Below are 18,509 nucleotides of genomic sequence, written 5' to 3'. Positions count from 1 at the left end.
CACTCATGAAGAGTCAGACTACTCTTCATGCTTAAAAAACTCTTTGTCTATTACTGCTACTCAAATTCACTCATGTCAATCTGAAGAAGTCATAGTATCAAGAGAAATGGATGTAGCATTTTTTTCCATTGCAGCAGTACATGCAGAGAAGGGAAGACAAGCTAACGGGATTCACATTGTGTTTGTATCACCTCTTCTGTTTAAGTGACAGCGTGTTTAAAACGAACTAATATTTTTTAAAGAAAGCAGCATCCCAACAGAAGTAGCAAAAAATAAGCTTTCTTAGCAGAAGAGGGTAGGCATGTCTCAACAGCTCAGAAGGTGGGAGCAGGCAGAATGGTGCCTGGTACTCATGGGAAGACCCAAATGTTTGGAAAACCAATCAGTGTTTGGAAGACACACATGTAGATCATTTGTGTCCTTACCTACCAATCTGGACACTGAACTCATTGAAATAACTAGCAAGCATGCATCCTATGGACCTCGTGAATCACAGCTGAGTAACTCGTTAAAAAGAAAAGAAACACATCTTCTTTGATTCAGAGCTGTCACTCTGAATAATAAGTCACTCTCAACTCAATGCAGTGAAAATACACTTGCTGCAAACCTTTCTGTCGAGGACCAAGAATCAGAATGGGAACGATTTCAGAAGTGGAAAAAGACATAGAGCGATTGAAAGGACTTTATGATACAGACTTTATAGTTATTATGTATATACACATTCTATGTTTCCCCAGAATTTGTACCTCCTGGGCATGTCCAGGCTTGTTCACTTTCCTGTTTCCCTGCTGATTGGCTGGAGAAGCTGCAGAGAGGAGACAGCCTCCATTCGCCCTTTCCTTCCCCGGTTCCTCCTACACTCCTCCCCCTTTTGCCTGTGTCCCTATCCTGATTTGTTCCCCCGCTTGTTTGTCTCATGCTCCACCCCATGTTCTGGCCCTTTCCCCTCCGGAGCTGATAAAAATCGCGTGCATGCTTCAATAAAGCATTCTACCTGCACCCCTACTTTGTCTCCTGAACCTGTGCTGTGCCACGGCCCCAACCCCCTTTCGGACCGCGGCGCCTTTCTAATGCATAATTTATTTATTTTCTGTCACTGTGTGTTCTGTGAAGGAATAAAAAATTGTTTGGCTGAAATCTGAAGCTATTTAGCCACAAATGAAAGAAACTCAGCTTACAAACCAGTCTTTTCTGAACAAATGTGATCAGCAAAGCAAGTAAGTGTATGTCCAAAATGCAAACCTCAGCTCATAACCACACATGCCAACTATTTCCACTTAATATTCCACTTTTCACCAGATTCTCAATTTATAGAAATACAGCTAAAAATCTTTGAAACATGAAATTATTGGGAGATACTTCAACACTGGTATAAACCCAGTGACATCCATGAAATAGCCACAAGCTTCAGTACGCATCCAATACAGGTATCTTTTTAAGTGGATATACTAAACCCAGCGTGTTTTTAAAAACCACAAGCAACTCCAGTCCCTTAAAACACCACTTTACAGTAACAGACATATCATAGAGAAATAACAGACATACATGCACAAGCTTCTCAAACATGCCAACTTCCTTCATGCCCTTATTGTACTATGCACCTGATACCATCAGGCAATATGACAGCACACAAAGTATGTGGGTTCTTTTTTAACTTTCTGGATATGTGACGCATTTTGAATACCCCTAAAATGTAAATATTCTTGCTTTTGTTTTGGATATGTAAAGTCTAGTGAGAGAAACCCATCATTAACATAGTACAGAAAACATTTCTGGATCAAATGTTTCTATGCTATTTGGTAGTTTAAATGAAGCGTTGCTACCTGTCACTCAGGTGGAGGGTAGGAGTGCAGGCTGCAGGCACAATCTGAAGTGAACTCCAGTCAAGCTGAACTGCAGGTGACAGTCTGGGATGCTGCCAGATGCTTAAAATAAGGTTTGTTTGCATTCCATACAAGTATAAAATGATTTATCTTGACTTTCAGAAGTGTGTGGACAACTTTGTGCCTCATTCGAGAGAATGTTCTCTTTTTTTTTTCTTTTCCTTCTTTTTTTAATATTGTTTTGGGAAACCACCAGAATCAATTTACATCTAAAATGCACTCTCTTGCGGCTGATTTACATCTTTCTGGTTAGACTGCTTAAAACTTATCTTCCCCAAAGTCCAATACTTCTTGTCAAAACACACTGTCAAAATGTGTCAGCCTATAAAAAAAGACCATATTTTGAAAATCGATTTTTCATAACTGTCAAAAATACAAATATGTAAAGCTACTATTGGAAGAAATATTGAATTCAAAAGATTCCCAAAAAGGAACAGCTAACGAAAGACAGACAGTCAGCAAATTCAGCTACTCACATCACATTTTTTTTGATAGCTACATGCTTGTAACGAGAGATCTGCAGGGAGTTTGGTGAATCCTAAAAGGAAATCATGAAAAATACTACAAGTCTCTTTTTGGATATTTGTCCAAGTGGAACAAAAGCAGATGTGAAAGAAGTAGGAAAGAACACAGGAAGTGAGGACAGAAGCAAAAACACAGTGAGAAATGAGGTGAACATGTTCACCAGATTTGACCAGAGAGTAAGTCCCTGAAGAAATTCAAAGACAAAAGTCTGGAAAAGGAGAGAAGCATAGCTAAAAGAAGAAGACTTCAGTGAATGTGATGATAAGACTACTGGTTTATAGCCTGGGGAAGGAACAATGAACTAAGGAGACTGTGCAGGACAGAAACAATATTCTGCAAGAAAACTCCATGACTGCCCATATATTAGCCCAGAAAGATGGTGATGTTCATGGTTACTTGTCATGAAAACGGTGAGAAGTCACATGAACAGAACTCAAACTGGGAAAGATTTAGTACTTAAGGAAAAGGGGATTGATATATAGAGTTTTGAATGTGTAATATATATTTCTGTGGTAGGGATTGAACGCATATTAAGATATGGAATGAGGCAGAATAGAAGAAACATTTTAAAAGCTACTGAGAGAGGTCTAAAAGCCAGTGACAGATCCCAATGGAAAAACATATTTTAAAGAAACCCGAAGAAGAAAGAATTACAGAGGAAAATTCACATGGACTCCAAAATTCAATTCAATCCCAATACAGAAAGAAGACAGAAAAATATTAAGCCAGAAGGAAAACAAGGAAAGAACACTTGGTCTTTAAAGGCCATTAGCAGATCTAGTGAGAGCAATCTTGGAAGACTGAGGATGGAAAAAGCCAAATTTTTGCAAGTCTGAAAAAGTTGGTTTCTCCTTTCACTTATACTTTTGCACTATGTGAAAATAGATTATCTCAATCAAGTAGCATTGAACAACCAAGCCAAAAATAAAAATCTGTCTTTATTAATGGTCTGGCAATAGACTTCAGGAAACGGAGTTCAAAAGGTCAAAGACTGACAACAGAAAAAAAAGACATTTTTCCACTGGTGTTAAGCATTCATCAATCATAAATAACCACAAAAAGGATCAGAGGTCTTGAGCAAAATGAATTCATCACTGCAATACGAGTTTATTTTCTTTAGGATTATTAATTATTTTAAATCAATTGGTTCATGGAAGACAGGAATTGTTACATTTGCAATATATGTCCTTCTGAAATTCAAAATATTTTAAAAACTATCGAAGAGGAAGGTCTTCTCAGCAAATTCTTTTAACATACAGAAACTATCAAACCACTAGAGTTGATCACCTTCAACATATTTTCATTGTAGATATGCCAATTTATACTGGAGGAGGAGATGGAAACTTTGCTTAAAACATACAATTTTCAAAATATCTTCTCTAATGTCTGCACAGCCAATTTTTATGGTGACCAGAATTATGAATGGAATAGTTCCTGGCATGAGTTTTTTGGGTGTGTATTTGTTTGGTTTTGAAGAAATAATTTCTGGTTTTTACTGAAAGTATTTTTATTCCAGTTAAATCGAAAACTGTTTTCTCCGCCTTTAATGAAAGTGTTGTCCTTACTCAAGTTTTCCAGAGACAAAAACCACTAATGATCAATCCTCATACTCTTTCAGTGTCTGATGAAATTCTGACACATATGACTTTTGGTCTCTGAAAATTTCTACTTATTATAGCTGTTGATGAACGGAGAAAATCTACTGAAATTCAAAGGTAAATTTTCATCAAGATCTTCAGAACTTCTCTAATGTCAAAGGAGTTGCTCTGATTTACTCAAGTTCAGGGATCTGGCTTCTAACTCCAATCCCTATAATCCAATTCTGACACAAATACTTTGTTAATTCAGAATGCAGTTGTGCAACTTTTCCTTTTGAAGTATACGGTGACTGTAGGTGTTTAGCTAGAGGGAGACAAACACAATCATCCAACTGTCAAAGCAAATTTTCAGTAAGGAAGCTTTACACTTTGCAATGATAAAATACTGCCAAAGGTATTACTGAAAAACAACATAAACTCTAAAGACTTTAAAACTTAAATTAGAAAAACAAATAAGCCTTCAAACTCTGAAATTAGTGCAAATCTTATAACAAATCCTAATTACAGAGTCACCAAGAGGATTCTAGCAACGTGAACCAGAAATCAGCAGCTAGGAATTTTACTGTTTCAATTGGCTCTTTCAGATGTCTGGGTGTGCTCATGTGTGTGTACATAACCCCTCCGTGTACATATGTGTACCTACATACAAACACAGATAGCTACACATGCACAGTTTATCACTTCAATTAGCTCTTTCCGATATCTGCGTGTGTGTTTGTGCCTGTGTGCACATATACTATACACTGAGAACAATATGCTGAGTCTGAAATCCTAAGGGATGGCCTAAGCAAGCTCCCAAACTATCTGCTGAGAATTTCTGACTCCAAATAACAGCACTGGAGCAGACTAACCCTTTAAGTAGATATGACAGCTTTCTGCAGAAGACAAAACAAAAGACAAATTCATATTATACTTACAGCTTGATGTTTGGGTACTGATGCCAACAAACTATTTTGAATTGTAACAGCTGAATATTTAGCCCCAGATCAACATCAGTGGTCAGGAGTACACAGGTGAAGAGAAGGAGTCAGGAGGACAGGGTGTAAGAGTGAAGGGGTGAAGAGAAGGTTTAAGACAATACTCTCCTGCTGGACAATGAGTAGAGCACATTCAGGTGTCATACAACCCACCTGTTTCATAATACCTACAGATCAATACTGCAGAAATTAAGCTTAGCTCATTAAAGGAGATGAACAATTTGAATAGAAAAATACATATGGTAATACTTTGAAGAAGTCATGACCGAATTAAATTTAGGATCTGAATCCTGCAAGACCATGAAATTCAGATCCAAGCTTCCTTTCCACTCTGGAGGATTTTCCAAAGACTATCCTCTTTGTAGAATAATCAATACCCTGATCATGCTGACAAAAATCAAGCAAGCTCTTTAACAGGGTGCAGAGGAACAGGCTGAGAATGAAGAGGCAGACCCTCCCTCTGAATTTTCTTTGAAGTAATGCTTCAGTACTATTCTAACATCCTTGTCCTTTAACTTTTTTCCTGTTGTGATCACTTGTTATTATCCTTTTAACTCTAACTTTGTCTAGACCACCCCATCTAAATAAAAGTGAAGTGAGAATATAGGATACTGCAAAGTGACTGAAGTACAGCTGTGCTGTAGACCAAGTTAGTTCAGCCTTTTCCCACTTTGTGTATACATATATATAAATTCATAATTTTGTCTTCCTTTGCAGTATACTATAGCCTGCTAAGTTTCTCCAAGTCTAAATATTAAGTAGGATATCCTTAGGACACCAGAGCTTGACTTGTGAATGTTTATTATTCCCAAGAAACTAGTTTTCCCGCTGTGTATAGCCTTGTTTCCTTTGTGAATTTAGTGTGAAATACTAAGAAATCACAGCTCTCTAATCTATTTATTTTTGCTGATTGGAGTACTCAAATTCAATGGAGTGCGCTCCCGACTGTTTAGCTGCGGCAGAAACCTTTCAAACCCAGTCCCAAATTTAACTGAACCAGAAGTTAAAAACCTATGGAAGTAGGTACAACATATATACCTACACTCTTGGACTTAACTGGTACAGTTAAGTCCAGTAAGTGTAGTTAAGTCCAGTTAAGTCAGTACAGTGCTGACAATTCAGCTCAGTTCTGGGTATGCACTGCTTCAGATAACAAAGAAAAACCTGCTTTTTGCAATGAATTATTGGTTGGTGAAAGCCACTCCGTTCCTTTGCCACTTTTTGCAATTCATCTTCTACAAGACTTAACATGTTTACTTTGGGGTTTTCTCCTTCCCCAGTGAGAAAATGCTCTATAAATCAAGCAATTTCAAGGGGTCTATCTGCACCAACTGTCCATCAAAAAGGAACAAAGGTCTTATATTTGCAGAGGTGACAGTGAAAGTGTCAGAAGATCTCTGTACATGCAAAAGAGAATCAAAAGTAGCACAAAGAAGAACAATTTTAAAATTGACTACTGCAGATAGCGGCTAGCAACTCACAAAAGACATGGTCCAAAGCCAGTTAAAAAGAGCAGGAATTTTTCCACTGGCTGTAGTGAGTTCTGCATCAAGTTTCCAATGGTTACTCTAACTGTATAATGCCAAAAGACAGTAATACTCTAAACTATGCTGCCACTGTCATTTCTCCAGGAAATCTTTTTCTTCAGTATACTTTCAAGCTCAATGAAAATCCCAACAATGCCAGCACAGAAAGCATAGCTCTGATTTTTTTAAACATAAAATGTGGCTACAGATATCCATACTTTAATTTGTTAAAGAAACAAAGAAAGTAAAGGACCTCCAAAAAAACACTTGTGAACTGGACCACAACAAACAGGCAAGGAGTTGTTTTAAAAGCCTGATTAAAACACAGGTTAAAAATGAAAATCCAAAGAACCTAACGCATGATCAGATACCCTACACTGAAATATAGCCTAGTTTTCTAACTATTTGGCAAGGGTTTAAAAAACGAAAACATATGATGTTAAACAGCATATGAACACGAAAAGACCCTACACTACTTTCACCCTTCACAGGATGCTTTCTTTTGATGTAATATTCAGGCACAGGAAATTAAAAGTAGAACACTATATTAAGTTCACAATCCAAAGCAATAATACTAAGAAGTCTCAAAGTGTTGCCTTTCCATAGATGGAGGATAAAGTATTGTTAGTTTTTTTTTTCTTAATTCAATCAGGTTACACAGAATATATTCTCCCAATCCCCTTTTTTTCTCCCCCCTTTTGGGCGAGGGGGGAGGAACATGTCACAGCTTTGGATAGGCAAGTTGCTTTTAATTAAATACTAATTAATAACTTTGACGGACTTGTGCAATTGCCAGTATTTTTAGTTGATATTGTCTTTCTGACCTGTAACCCTTAAACTAGAACAAGGACCTTGTTTAACATTTGTTAAATTTAGACAGCACCACTATCCACTATTACCCCCTCCCACTGCTGCTGCACTAATCTCCCATGCCAGCTGCTCAAATGTTTACATTTGAAGGGCTTTCTCTGTTTGTGCAGAAACAGTCTCTGCGCAGTATCTCTCATCTCTACATTTGCCAGAATCAAGGCAAGAAAAGCCTCCCTTCTGGAATTCTTGATTAATAAATAGTCTTAAATGTTTCTTCTTCCCTTCCCCCTTCTGTCAAATCCATTGCCAATAGGCTTTTACAACGCAAACCTCCCCAGTGCACTTTACTGGCCTGACTTGTCCTATGCAAACAACTGTAAATCAGAACAAGCTCCATTTAGGGTCAATGCAATCTCTGTGCTGAAACTGGGAGAGACTGAAATCTAGCTGAGTACCTGAGCATTTGCTGCAATGGAAAGAATAAAATGTTACAATCAGAGGAGAGGGGTGTGGGGAACCTAACACTAACAACATAAATCTGTTGGTAATCTCTCCATCTCGTTATGTCAGTGTACTTCAGAGACTGCCTACACAGCTCATGACCTACACATTGGTTGCACCTGGCTCACACCAGGTCACTGAGGTACTAAACCAGCAAAACACTTAAACAGGTGCTTGGTATGGCACTGAAAAAGTCAGGGGGCCAAGACGTACAACTACTCACCTATTTAAGAGCTCTGCAGGGCTATGGCTTACTACTTGCCTTGATCTGCTTTCTCTTCTGGCCTCCCAGCTGACCACTTACAAAACCAGAAATACTTTCCTGATTTTGCCTGAGTATTTTGAAATTTGCTTAAAAGTGTGACATTGAAAAAAATAAAAAAAGGAACTGAGGTAGTATTACTACCTCATACTATTGTAAAAGCCTTTAAAAAGACTGACTGCTATTTGCCACACTTTCCCCTCTTCAGCTTGCATCCCAAAATGCTGCTGAGAATTCAAATGGTATTAAACACTGCAGAGTAAGAGAAAAAGCAACATCTGAAAGTATTTGTAACCCTTTCTGCTAAACTCAAAGGAGAAGATCAGTATTGCAGATGCATGTGAAAGACTAATAAAACCTAACAATAGTTGCCTATTAAAAAAAAAAGAATGTGAAACAGCTATATAGACTACAGGCATTAGAGGGCTCTTTTTGTGGTGATGAACAACTGAGCAGCACACACAATACTCAGTGCTATACAGTCTTTGCACGATACATACAACTCCTACAACTCTTTGAATCAAAGGAAGACTGGTAAGGGCCACTAAGCCTCATGTAGGTTTGACTTTGCATGACAAAACTAAGCCATAAAGTTCACTTAGGAAAACTTCCCCATCAAAGTAAAATGCATTGTGTCCTGTCAGCAAATGCTGTTTTGCAAATCCTCCCTCACCTGCCATAAGATATTATTGAGACATATGGTTTCACACGCTACCAAGCAGCTCAGTTTTGCCAACGAACAAATATGTGTGGAAATCATGAGATCATCTAATTAAAAGAAATGTTATTGTATGCCACTACTTTTAATGAAATTGAGTCTTCACTGTCCACAGAAGTGGCTGGAAAGAAACCAAATCCCATTAGTGTTCCTGCCCCAGAAACTGTTTGCAAAAGAAAAGAAATTATACCTGAACTGGTGTTGAAAATTTTTCCTGTATCTAAAAACTACATAAGCTAATAGAATATTTTAGACTAACATAATGAATCTGGGGTTACATGAGATTCAGATTATGCCACTACAAAAACAGGCTTTACTGTCTAAAAAAAATTTCCATTGTATATTAGAAATCTGGACTCAATGACATACAATTAGGCATTTCTAATTTCGTCTAGTAAAGGGCACTGGATAAATACACACTAATCCTTTCACTACAGTAGTTACTATTGGAAAGCTTCACAAGACATATTCTGGGTATCTGTCATTGAATCAAAAAGAAATGTACTTTGCAGTGGAATGAGACCATCCCAAACTTAAACAAAAAATGTATTTTATGTACACAGAAGTATGTGAAAGACTGTTTTGAGGAATTGCATTTCTGCTTATCCAATTGCAGAAAAGCCCGATCCTGTGATAAACTTTTCTTTAAAGGTGGTATTTTCCCAACTGCTGCATGCTTGCTAGCTACACTAAGAACAATATTTTGAATGCATTATGACTGAATATGAATTGCATGGCTATTATAGACTATTAAGGGGCTGTAGTAATATTAAATACTAAGAAAGCAAAGCATGAGCGGTTGAGGTGTCACTAGAAAAATCTCAAATGGAATTTAAGTTTGTCTTTGGGTATTTTTTAATGTGCTTTTATTAATGCAAATTAAAAGCCATTGGTCTTATTAGCTGCTGCTTTATTCTATTTTTTTTTTTTTTAGTGAGTTAACTTCAGACCTTTTCAGTGAAATCTGTAACAAAAGATGAATCAGACATAAAAGGATTTGGGTGGTTAAGGGTGTGTCACCAGGTCTTAATTAAACATCCGAGGGAGATATCTGAGCCAATTTACACCAGACTGACTGGGTACATCCACAATATAGAGAATGATGCCGTGCAGCCCAGGTCTGAAAGCCTAACTTCACGTGTTCTTGTTAAGTTATGCCTCCCTAAATCACATTGGTTTTCGCTTTCCCATCAATAAGCCTGACACATATTCCTCTGATGCGCTTACTTCCATTTTGATGCCTGAATTCTGCTTCTGGGCATGCTGTGGAAAACTGTGGAGAAACAATGCTTCTAACCTCCTGCCTAAACTCCACCAGGTTCCATAAAACTTGCAAATCTCTTCATTCCTGTCAGCCAAGGGGCTCGATCCAACAGGTGTGCTACAGGAGCAACTGGGTTCCACAAAAACATAACTGCTCGAAGAGGGAGCTATAGGATTTACCTCTTGTCCTGTCCAAAGCCCTGCCCCAAGTTCAGTGATTCAGTAAGAATATGGTAAATTCAGGTCCAAAAACTTTGTCCAGTTGAAAAAAACCAAACTTTTCCCTCTTGTGAGGAGGGCGAGATTATTCTCTGTTCAAGGACATGAACTGTCCTAAAGAGAGAGCTAAAAAGAGACAGATTAGGGCATTCATCTGGGCAAGGAGCCATTTGGGTCCTCCAGTTCTAGCTTCAGTGACTACTTATTTGCTGGATGGAACATCTGCTTAGCATAAAACACAGAAAAACATCTCTGGCGCTGGCACTGGAACCCAGAGCTGCCACCACAGTTCATTACTGGTCTGAATACTTAAGCTTGCTCTTGCTCTCTTCTTTCTGAGTCACTGAATATTTGGATATCTTTACAAAAGGGTGCTTCCCACATGAAGAATACCTTGCAGCTTTGTTCCAGGCAGTCCCCAGCCCAGCAAGTATTTTGGTTTTTTTTACAAAGGAGGAAATAGTTCTCTGATGCTGATATCTCTAAAGGCAGAGAAAAGAATTTAGTTCTTTCACATTTTGTATAGCAGTGGTAGGTGGCAAGCTTCTAGAGTAAAAGCTTTAAATACCTAAATTTAACAGCTGAATTAAGGTTTCAGTCTTGAGCAGAGGCAAGTAACAGAGAGAGATGGGCAGAGTTTAACAGGCAACTCCTGCTGTATAGATTTCAGTGGCTTCAAAATTTGGGAAAGCTGACTCTTGGTTGCTTAGATTCAAGTATCCAGACGCCCACACTGCCAGGTATTTAAAACAGGCACTACCAGTCAGAGTTGTTCCCAATTCCTTTTGTAGATATGACCCTACTCAAGCCCATTCAATTTGACTTGGTTCATTTCTTTATGTTCATCTCAGAATGTTTCTTTAGAATATTTCCTTCAAGATGTGCTGCTAAAACCACTGCAGGAACTGAAGTTTACGAATTGTCTTTAAAAAAGCAACAAGTTGAATGCAATGTGTTGTGATGATTTTACTCTTAACCGCACAGTTCTAAGTAAAGATACAGGTTCTGGTAACCAATGACTACCTGGTAATATTTTTCTAAAATAAAACCTTCATGGTTGCAAAAAGTTTAGAAATGTGACTTCTACAAACCTCACGCTCAGAAGCCAAATGGAGGGAAGTCCACCCTTGATGATTTGTTTTCAAATCTCATGATCTTAAGCCACTTTTGTGTGGTGAGGGCAAGAGCTGACAAGTGATTTTTGAATACATGAAATTGGCAAGCACAAGCTAAGCAGCACAGACAGAACAGGGGTCAGCCGACATGTCTCTTCACCAGATACTGTTTTTAATAGCTTATAACTTTACCATGCTTTAACCATGGATGCTGAGGCTTTCCATTCCAGGTGTCTGCCTCGGGCTATTTTTTTTTGTTTTTGTTGAGCTGGAGTAGTTCAGCTGGTTCTGAGATGATTTTTTTTTTTTTTGCACTAACTCCAAGGACCTTTTCTTTGAAGAGGTCTAGTAACACCACACTTTGGAGCAAAAACTTGAAGTCTGGTGGCATGCAGCCATTGTTTCAAGCTCTTGCCTACTCCTATCATATAGTATAAGAAAAATCTAAAGATACTATATTATGTAAAACTGTCTATGATTCACATGAATGAAGACAGTTAATATCCACAAAAGGAGGTAGATACAGCTGCATCTCTTTAGCAGTCATAATCTGGCTGAAAGGCACCTCCATGGTCTGCTTAATCTATCCCTCTGTTCTGAGACAGAATCAAGTATGTGTAGCTCATCCTCTAGAAAATTTTGGACATTTACAGGTGATAATAAGGATTTCATGGTCACTTCAATAACCTGCTCATCTGTGAGACCTCCATACAGTCAAATTGTTCCCCCTCTAGTATCCAAGTTAAATTTCCATTGCTAAATATAAAGCACACTGCTTCCTGCCCTGCACTCAGTAGACACGGAGAAACAAAGTTGATCATTGTCATCTGTGTTACCTACTGGAATTCTCTCAATGCCAGCCACAATCCAGTAGGCTTGAGCAAATCTTTTGTCTTACCAAGGCAAGTTAATAGTTTGGGGGCTTTTTCCACAGAGTATCACAGGATATCAAAATGAAACTAACTCTACCACAATGGTAAACCTTGTCCTGAGATACCTGGAATTTAATAAATCCCATTTTCTTCTAATCATATGAACAGCTGCACAAATGAAAACATTTGTAGCTATATCGTCCCTAGAGTCATCCTCTGGCATCTAACTACTGGTTTATAGGCATCCTGTAGCAAAAGACTGGGGAGAACAGACCTGTCTGCTGGAGATTCTCCATACTGTTTGGTGAGTTTTGTGATTTGCAAATAAAAACACGCTAAGCAAAACTGTTTCAAGGTCAGATCACTATCTACATCTTTGACAGTGTAAATAGATATCTCTAACTGTACTAAATGCAATATAACTATCCCAGGATTTGATCCTGCTAATACCAAATAAAGACATCCCAAGCATTGTCAGGAGACCAAGAAGCAAGAATGTGAAAACAGGAATTTAAAGCAAATATAACTCTCAGATGCAAGGAAATATTAAAAGTGGATGGCTGTTAACTTCCACTTAGATGACATGGGCAGTATTCTCATTCCTACTGACCTTAACAGTACCTGCCCATGTGCCATGAAGTCCTTCACAGTAAAGGGTATCAGTGGATCACCTGGGACCTGACATGGTTGAAGAGAAATCACATTTGTATAATTGTACTTAATCCTTCTTTCCAACCATTCTGAACTGAGAAAATATATCATGAATGGTATAACTCCTGCCATAAAGGAGGATGTAAAAGTTAGACTACAGTTAGAGTACAAAGCTTTGAAAAGGTAAATCATATATGTTTTAAAAGCCTTTATAAGGAAAAGAGTTTTTGCCATCATTTAAGAAGTGATTGCCAAGATTACTAATGCACCAGAAGTTTTGATGGCTTTTTTCAAACATTAGCAAACTTGTTCAAACTTTTCTTCTGGAGCACGATCTTGCAATTATACAGGTAATATGAAATCAAAAAACCCCCACACACATACCCTAAATGTATCTGATAACTGTTTGGTATTTAAAATTTTAAGGTTGTTTTTTTTTCCCCTGGTACTTTTGCCTATGGACATATGTCATCATAGCATGGCAGATTCATCGAGCAGAGAACTACTGGACTATCTGCTTCATTTAATGAATTGAGCCTGTTACAGGTAACAACTACATTCAGTCATACACTGAACACTAGTTGTTTTAAAAACGGTCCTGATGAAAGTCCTCTGCACTGCTGAAGCCCTGTTTGAACTAGAGAAACCTTGTATGATAAGACTTTGTGCTGAAGTTTCAAATCCTCTGATAAGTATTCCTGGCTGTACTTCTAAATATTTTTTTCCCAAGCTGATTTATTACATAAACAAAGTCCACACCAGAACTACAGATCGTTCAGCCCTTGAGATGTGTTTTTTTCCACTCTCAATTTACGAAAACACAGAGGCCCAAAAATAAAAACAGTTAATTGTAGTACTGTTCCAAATGCCAGATTTCAACTATTTATTTGAGGACAGTGACACCAAGCGGCAGAGAAGACTCAAGTTCCTTTTTTCCCCTCCAGTTGTTCTTAACTGCAGCTTCTTTGGCACAGAAAAAGCAGAATACAGTTAACTGTGCTGCAACTTCCAACTGCTTTATTTTTTTGTTGCATTTATACTCCAGTGTATTTAAATAGCACTTGATTTTTGAGAAGTTGACCTCAATATAAAACTCATCTGCTTAGCACAAAACTGATTTTTTTCCCATATTAAGGAAAAGATTTCTTCTTTATTTACAATATGCTGTTGGATTTCATGTCCTTTACTGATGTGTGGTATAACGAACTGCTGCACTTTGAGGATTTTCATGGCAAAACCTTCTCTTGCATTTCTACAAGCTCTCCCTAAGATGTTAAAACATTCTTGGTTTTCCACCTTTATTTTTGTTGAATAAACATGAAGGGTCTCTTACTTTTTACCCCTTTATTCCATTCCTTCATATTGCCCAGTTTAAAAAAAAACCCAAAACAAAACCCCAAATCAATACCCTGAATAGAATTATTATTTTTTCTACATTTCAGGGCACATCACCACTACATATTAGTGAGAAAAAGGTAGTACTTCATGAGTTACCTATTTTGTTATAGGCAGGAAAAATTTTCCTGATACAGTCAGTGTATCTCCTGGCACTATGCTGAAAGCATACTTTCCTTTCAGAAATAAAACTGAAACTGGCATTGGTTACCCACATAGCAAATGCAAAATACTTTCAGATGACCCAAAACAGTAATTGAAAGGAGACCTGAGGTAACTGCAGAAGAGGAAGCCTCTACTGGATGACATTTTGCCAAAAGTCCTACCTTAGCGCAATGAAATTTCTATACAATGATCTCTAAATGTGTGTTTCATATATATAGTTATGTAAGGTACCACTTATTTGGAATAAGAATACTCAGTTACACTGAAGAGATGAGATATCCTTTGAGCAAGCAGAATAACAAATTACTCTGAATGATCAAGGCTCTCAAAGTCTAGCCCATAAGGAACTCCTAAGCTGAATTTTTAAAAGTTTGAAGTTCTTTCACTGGTGTTTCCACTTGATTTTTATCTTAATACAAGTTATCTATGCCAAGGTTACAGTATTTTAGAATTTTTCACCTAAGGCATCACAATTGTTGACCTTTTTCTTGGAGCCCATCTAGCATCTTCAAAGGACGGACCTCCCGTGCTGCTGAGTGGATCTGTTAGACTTCTTTTATATACCTTCTATGAGCTTGAACAGAATTGTACCAAATTCAATGGAACTCTGTCAACACAGTCATTTAAGTATGTGCTTATGTCTTAGCAGGATCAGTGCTCCTTCAATACAGGTGGTCAAGCCAGGAGTGAAAGACATAAACACTGAACGAGGGCTACGCTGCTCTTGAAGATTAATTGCTCTTAAGAAGAAAGGGAAAGAAATTAAATCCCTGACATGTTCATGTAACTGAATAAAAAGAAAACATTTTCATCTCTTCAAGCGCCCTTTGCTAGCTTTAGAGTTGAGCCTTTACAAGACACCTACATGTTCAAAACAGTTTTTTCATCAATGTCAGAGGAAAAAAAAAATAATTTATAATTTACCCTATAAATTTCCCTAAAAAAGACATGTCTCTCTTCTGAGGAAAGCAACACATTTGTATATAAGACAGTTGAGAGTATCTGAACTACCATCACCGTCACTTGTAATCCCTACTCTTTCTCCTCTTTCTCTTCTAGTACTTGGGTATCAAGATACTGAGATTATTTTAAAATGGCACTGAATACAAACCACAAGATGATTTTATTTTGGCAAAGCTCGTGATGCTTTTTCTATACTTTTACTTAGTATATTTAAATCATCCATATCACCCTCTAACTAGGACTCTGTTACAGTAAGAGAGATCTATTAATATATTCATCTTTATAGTGTTGCCTAAATTTTTAGTGTCCTAAGCAGCTTTCCCATTTCAGTAGTCTTTCATCAGGAAGTCTTCACAGATTTGCAGAGTTAGGTGTTTTTACACCTCACAGCCAATCACTCTTCCACCTACTTCTCCTTTTGGACTCCTTTTGTATTATGCTATTTATCAGAGATTTGTTCTCTCACTCTTCTGTTTTTTCCACACTTTTCTGTCACCCTTCTCTGTGTCTAGTGAGTTCTGTATTTTGCAGATCAGCACTCCTTTTCCAAAGACTTGTTTGTAAAAGAGGGATTCAGAGCTGAGCCTCACATTTCAGGCTTCTATCATGCCATCGGAGTCTTCTGCAGGTTTTGAAAATATGATAACAAAAAGTCATGTAATTAAAAAAAAGCAACAAAAAGACATGCCATTTATTATGATTACTAAATCACCAGAACAGTCTTAGAAAAATATTTAGGATTCACACTACCTAATTAGATGCCTAAATACTCATAAATTCGTAATCTGTTAGTCACTTTAAAACCTTTCTAAATGTGGTTCGCAGGATTTTAGTACCCCAAACCCTACTGAGAACTTAACAAAAATTCTTTCTGTTCTTTCCAGTGTTTTAAATAAAAGTACTCTTCACCCCCAAAGCTTCTTATGAAACAAATGGAATGCTGCCATGCTGCAGAATTCATACATAGGGATCAAAATGAAAGGTGTGGTTTTATAAGAAAAAAGCCCCCTTTAAATGTCACTGATAAATGATAAAGACAAACATACTCTTGCATCATGCAGCACTGTCACTGTCTTCCAGTCACAACCTATAACCTTGGTTAAAACAACTTTTTTCTCACAACTGCTTAAAATTTAGCATTGAAAGTAACCTTTTATTTACAGTGAAGCTGGCAAGTTTCATTTGAAGACAGCGCATTATGTTTTTACTTCATGAAGATATGCAAACTGTGCACTCACATAACTAAACCTGCTAAAATATAAGCTATTTCTACTTCTACTTGGCCAAGCATCAGGAACTGCAGCGGTTTCTGGTTAATTCAAACTGCAGGATCTAATAGGAATGCAATAGCATCTACAAGCTGTGTTAGTACTTACATCCAAGCTTCCTTCACTTGTAGATGCAGAACTAAAAACATCCTCCTCACCACAATCTCTGTTCATCCTCAAGTATTCTTCTGTCTGCAACACAAACAAGTATCCTACAGAGCAGCAGCAAAGGAAACAAAACTGCAAAAACATGCCAGAGCAAAACACCAAACCCCATCACAGAACCAAGACAAACTGTCTCAGTAGTGCTGGACCTGATTGCTGAGAGACTCTGAAGTAGTCTGCAAAATTCCCTGATGTAGGCAAGGTGATAAGAAATTCATTACCAGAAAGATTTAAGAACAATTCTTGGGCAAGGATGAAAATAGGTAGTAACTACTTCCTGTAATATTGGGGACCAGACTGCTAGTCTCTGCTATACCCACAGACACAGGGGAACAAGCAGGGAACTTCTTCCTTGCCATTTCTCCATGAAGGAACTATTTCTGTGCGCTAGCATACACCCTGCTTAAGCCTAGATCCCATGATTGTCTGCTCAGGACCTCTGCTCTACTGGATTGCTTAGCAGTGCCAATTTGATCTGGATTTAGCCTCAGGCAAATGACTACATTTAACATCAAAAAGAAAGGGAGTTCATGCCACCTTTATGTTTTTTTATGCCAGCTGCAGGAGAACAGAGGATAACTGATCCAGCATAAAATTAGAATGGAGAGAACAAGATGATACCTGATCTGGCATTAAGCCTGCCAGTACAAAGTTAACCGAAGAAATACTTTAAAGAAATTTGTATCAACCATGAGAACAGAACTTTGATTTCATTCTGTGTCATGGTGTTTTCAATACAGCAGAAACTTTTTTTTAGTAAACTTAGATCTAGTGTATTGTCACACCACGATGACTGCTTTCAGTGAGTTAGCTGAGAAATAAAGCATGTGTGTGGGCATGGAAATCTGAGCATAGGCCTGTAGTGTGCAGTGACACTTGATCCGGGACAGTTTGCAACACAGGCAAACACTCTTCTTCCCTTGCAAAAGAAATTGCCTTCCCCTTGTAAAAGCCTGCAACTCTGCAATACTTTGAACAATTCTTCTTATCAAATAGTTCAAAAATACAGACTGTGCATGACCACATACATACACACACACATCACTGCAAATCATAATGCAAACAAACAAAAAAATTAAAACAAATATGCAGAACCAACTTAAAGTCTAGTGGAGGAGCAAAAATGTAAGAATAACCATAAAGAGCAGAGTTTAGGCACTCTGGGGGTTTGATTCCAGTTCCCTGAAATCACAATCCCTTCATAAACTTACCAAATCCTTTCTTAAAAACAGTTTAATTATCTGCTCAGTCTGTTCAGCAGTTTCATTGCTGTTTGGGATAGAAACCTTTCACAATACCAAGTCAGATGTATTATGGCTATTTATTTAACCCCTGCTTGCTCCTGTGTGATGCGCTGTTCTTCAGTTTTCAGTACTTCTACCATCTATTGGGTTTCAGACTCCCAGAGGTTTGTAAAAGGCAACAGTGATTTCCTTGCTTGACTAAACAAAGTGGCTGATTTAGTTTCTTTTCCTAATGAGTAACTGACATTTGAAAGTAAGAATCCAGCACAGAAATGACCAAGAAAAATCAATTAACTTGTCAGAACTAACAGCAAGAAAGACTTAGACCTTTTCCTCAGATTTAGAAGCTTTCTCAGACTTTCTCCCAAGTCAAATACTACTTGTAACAT

General features: G+C 37.7%; 1 protein-coding gene across 2 annotated transcripts in view; it reads right to left on the bottom strand.

Moving 5' to 3' along the window:
- Positions 1-18,509, bottom strand: part of LOC116786911 (protein cordon-bleu-like) — a 109,618-nt gene that overhangs the window by 33,041 nt on the left and 58,068 nt on the right. For both annotated transcript variants that reach the window (XM_032688061.1, XM_032688069.1), the window contains one exon: positions 16,820-16,903. In XM_032688061.1, coding sequence (XP_032543952.1) covers positions 16,820-16,903 — 84 coding nt within the window. The remainder of the gene's footprint in view (positions 1-16,819; positions 16,904-18,509) is intronic.

Source organism: Chiroxiphia lanceolata, chromosome 1 (assembly GCF_009829145.1).
Source record: "Chiroxiphia lanceolata isolate bChiLan1 chromosome 1, bChiLan1.pri, whole genome shotgun sequence".
NCBI lineage: Eukaryota > Metazoa > Chordata > Aves > Passeriformes > Pipridae > Chiroxiphia > Chiroxiphia lanceolata.
The sequence above is the reverse complement of the archived record's forward strand: the minus strand, read 5'-3'. Positions and strand labels throughout refer to the sequence as shown.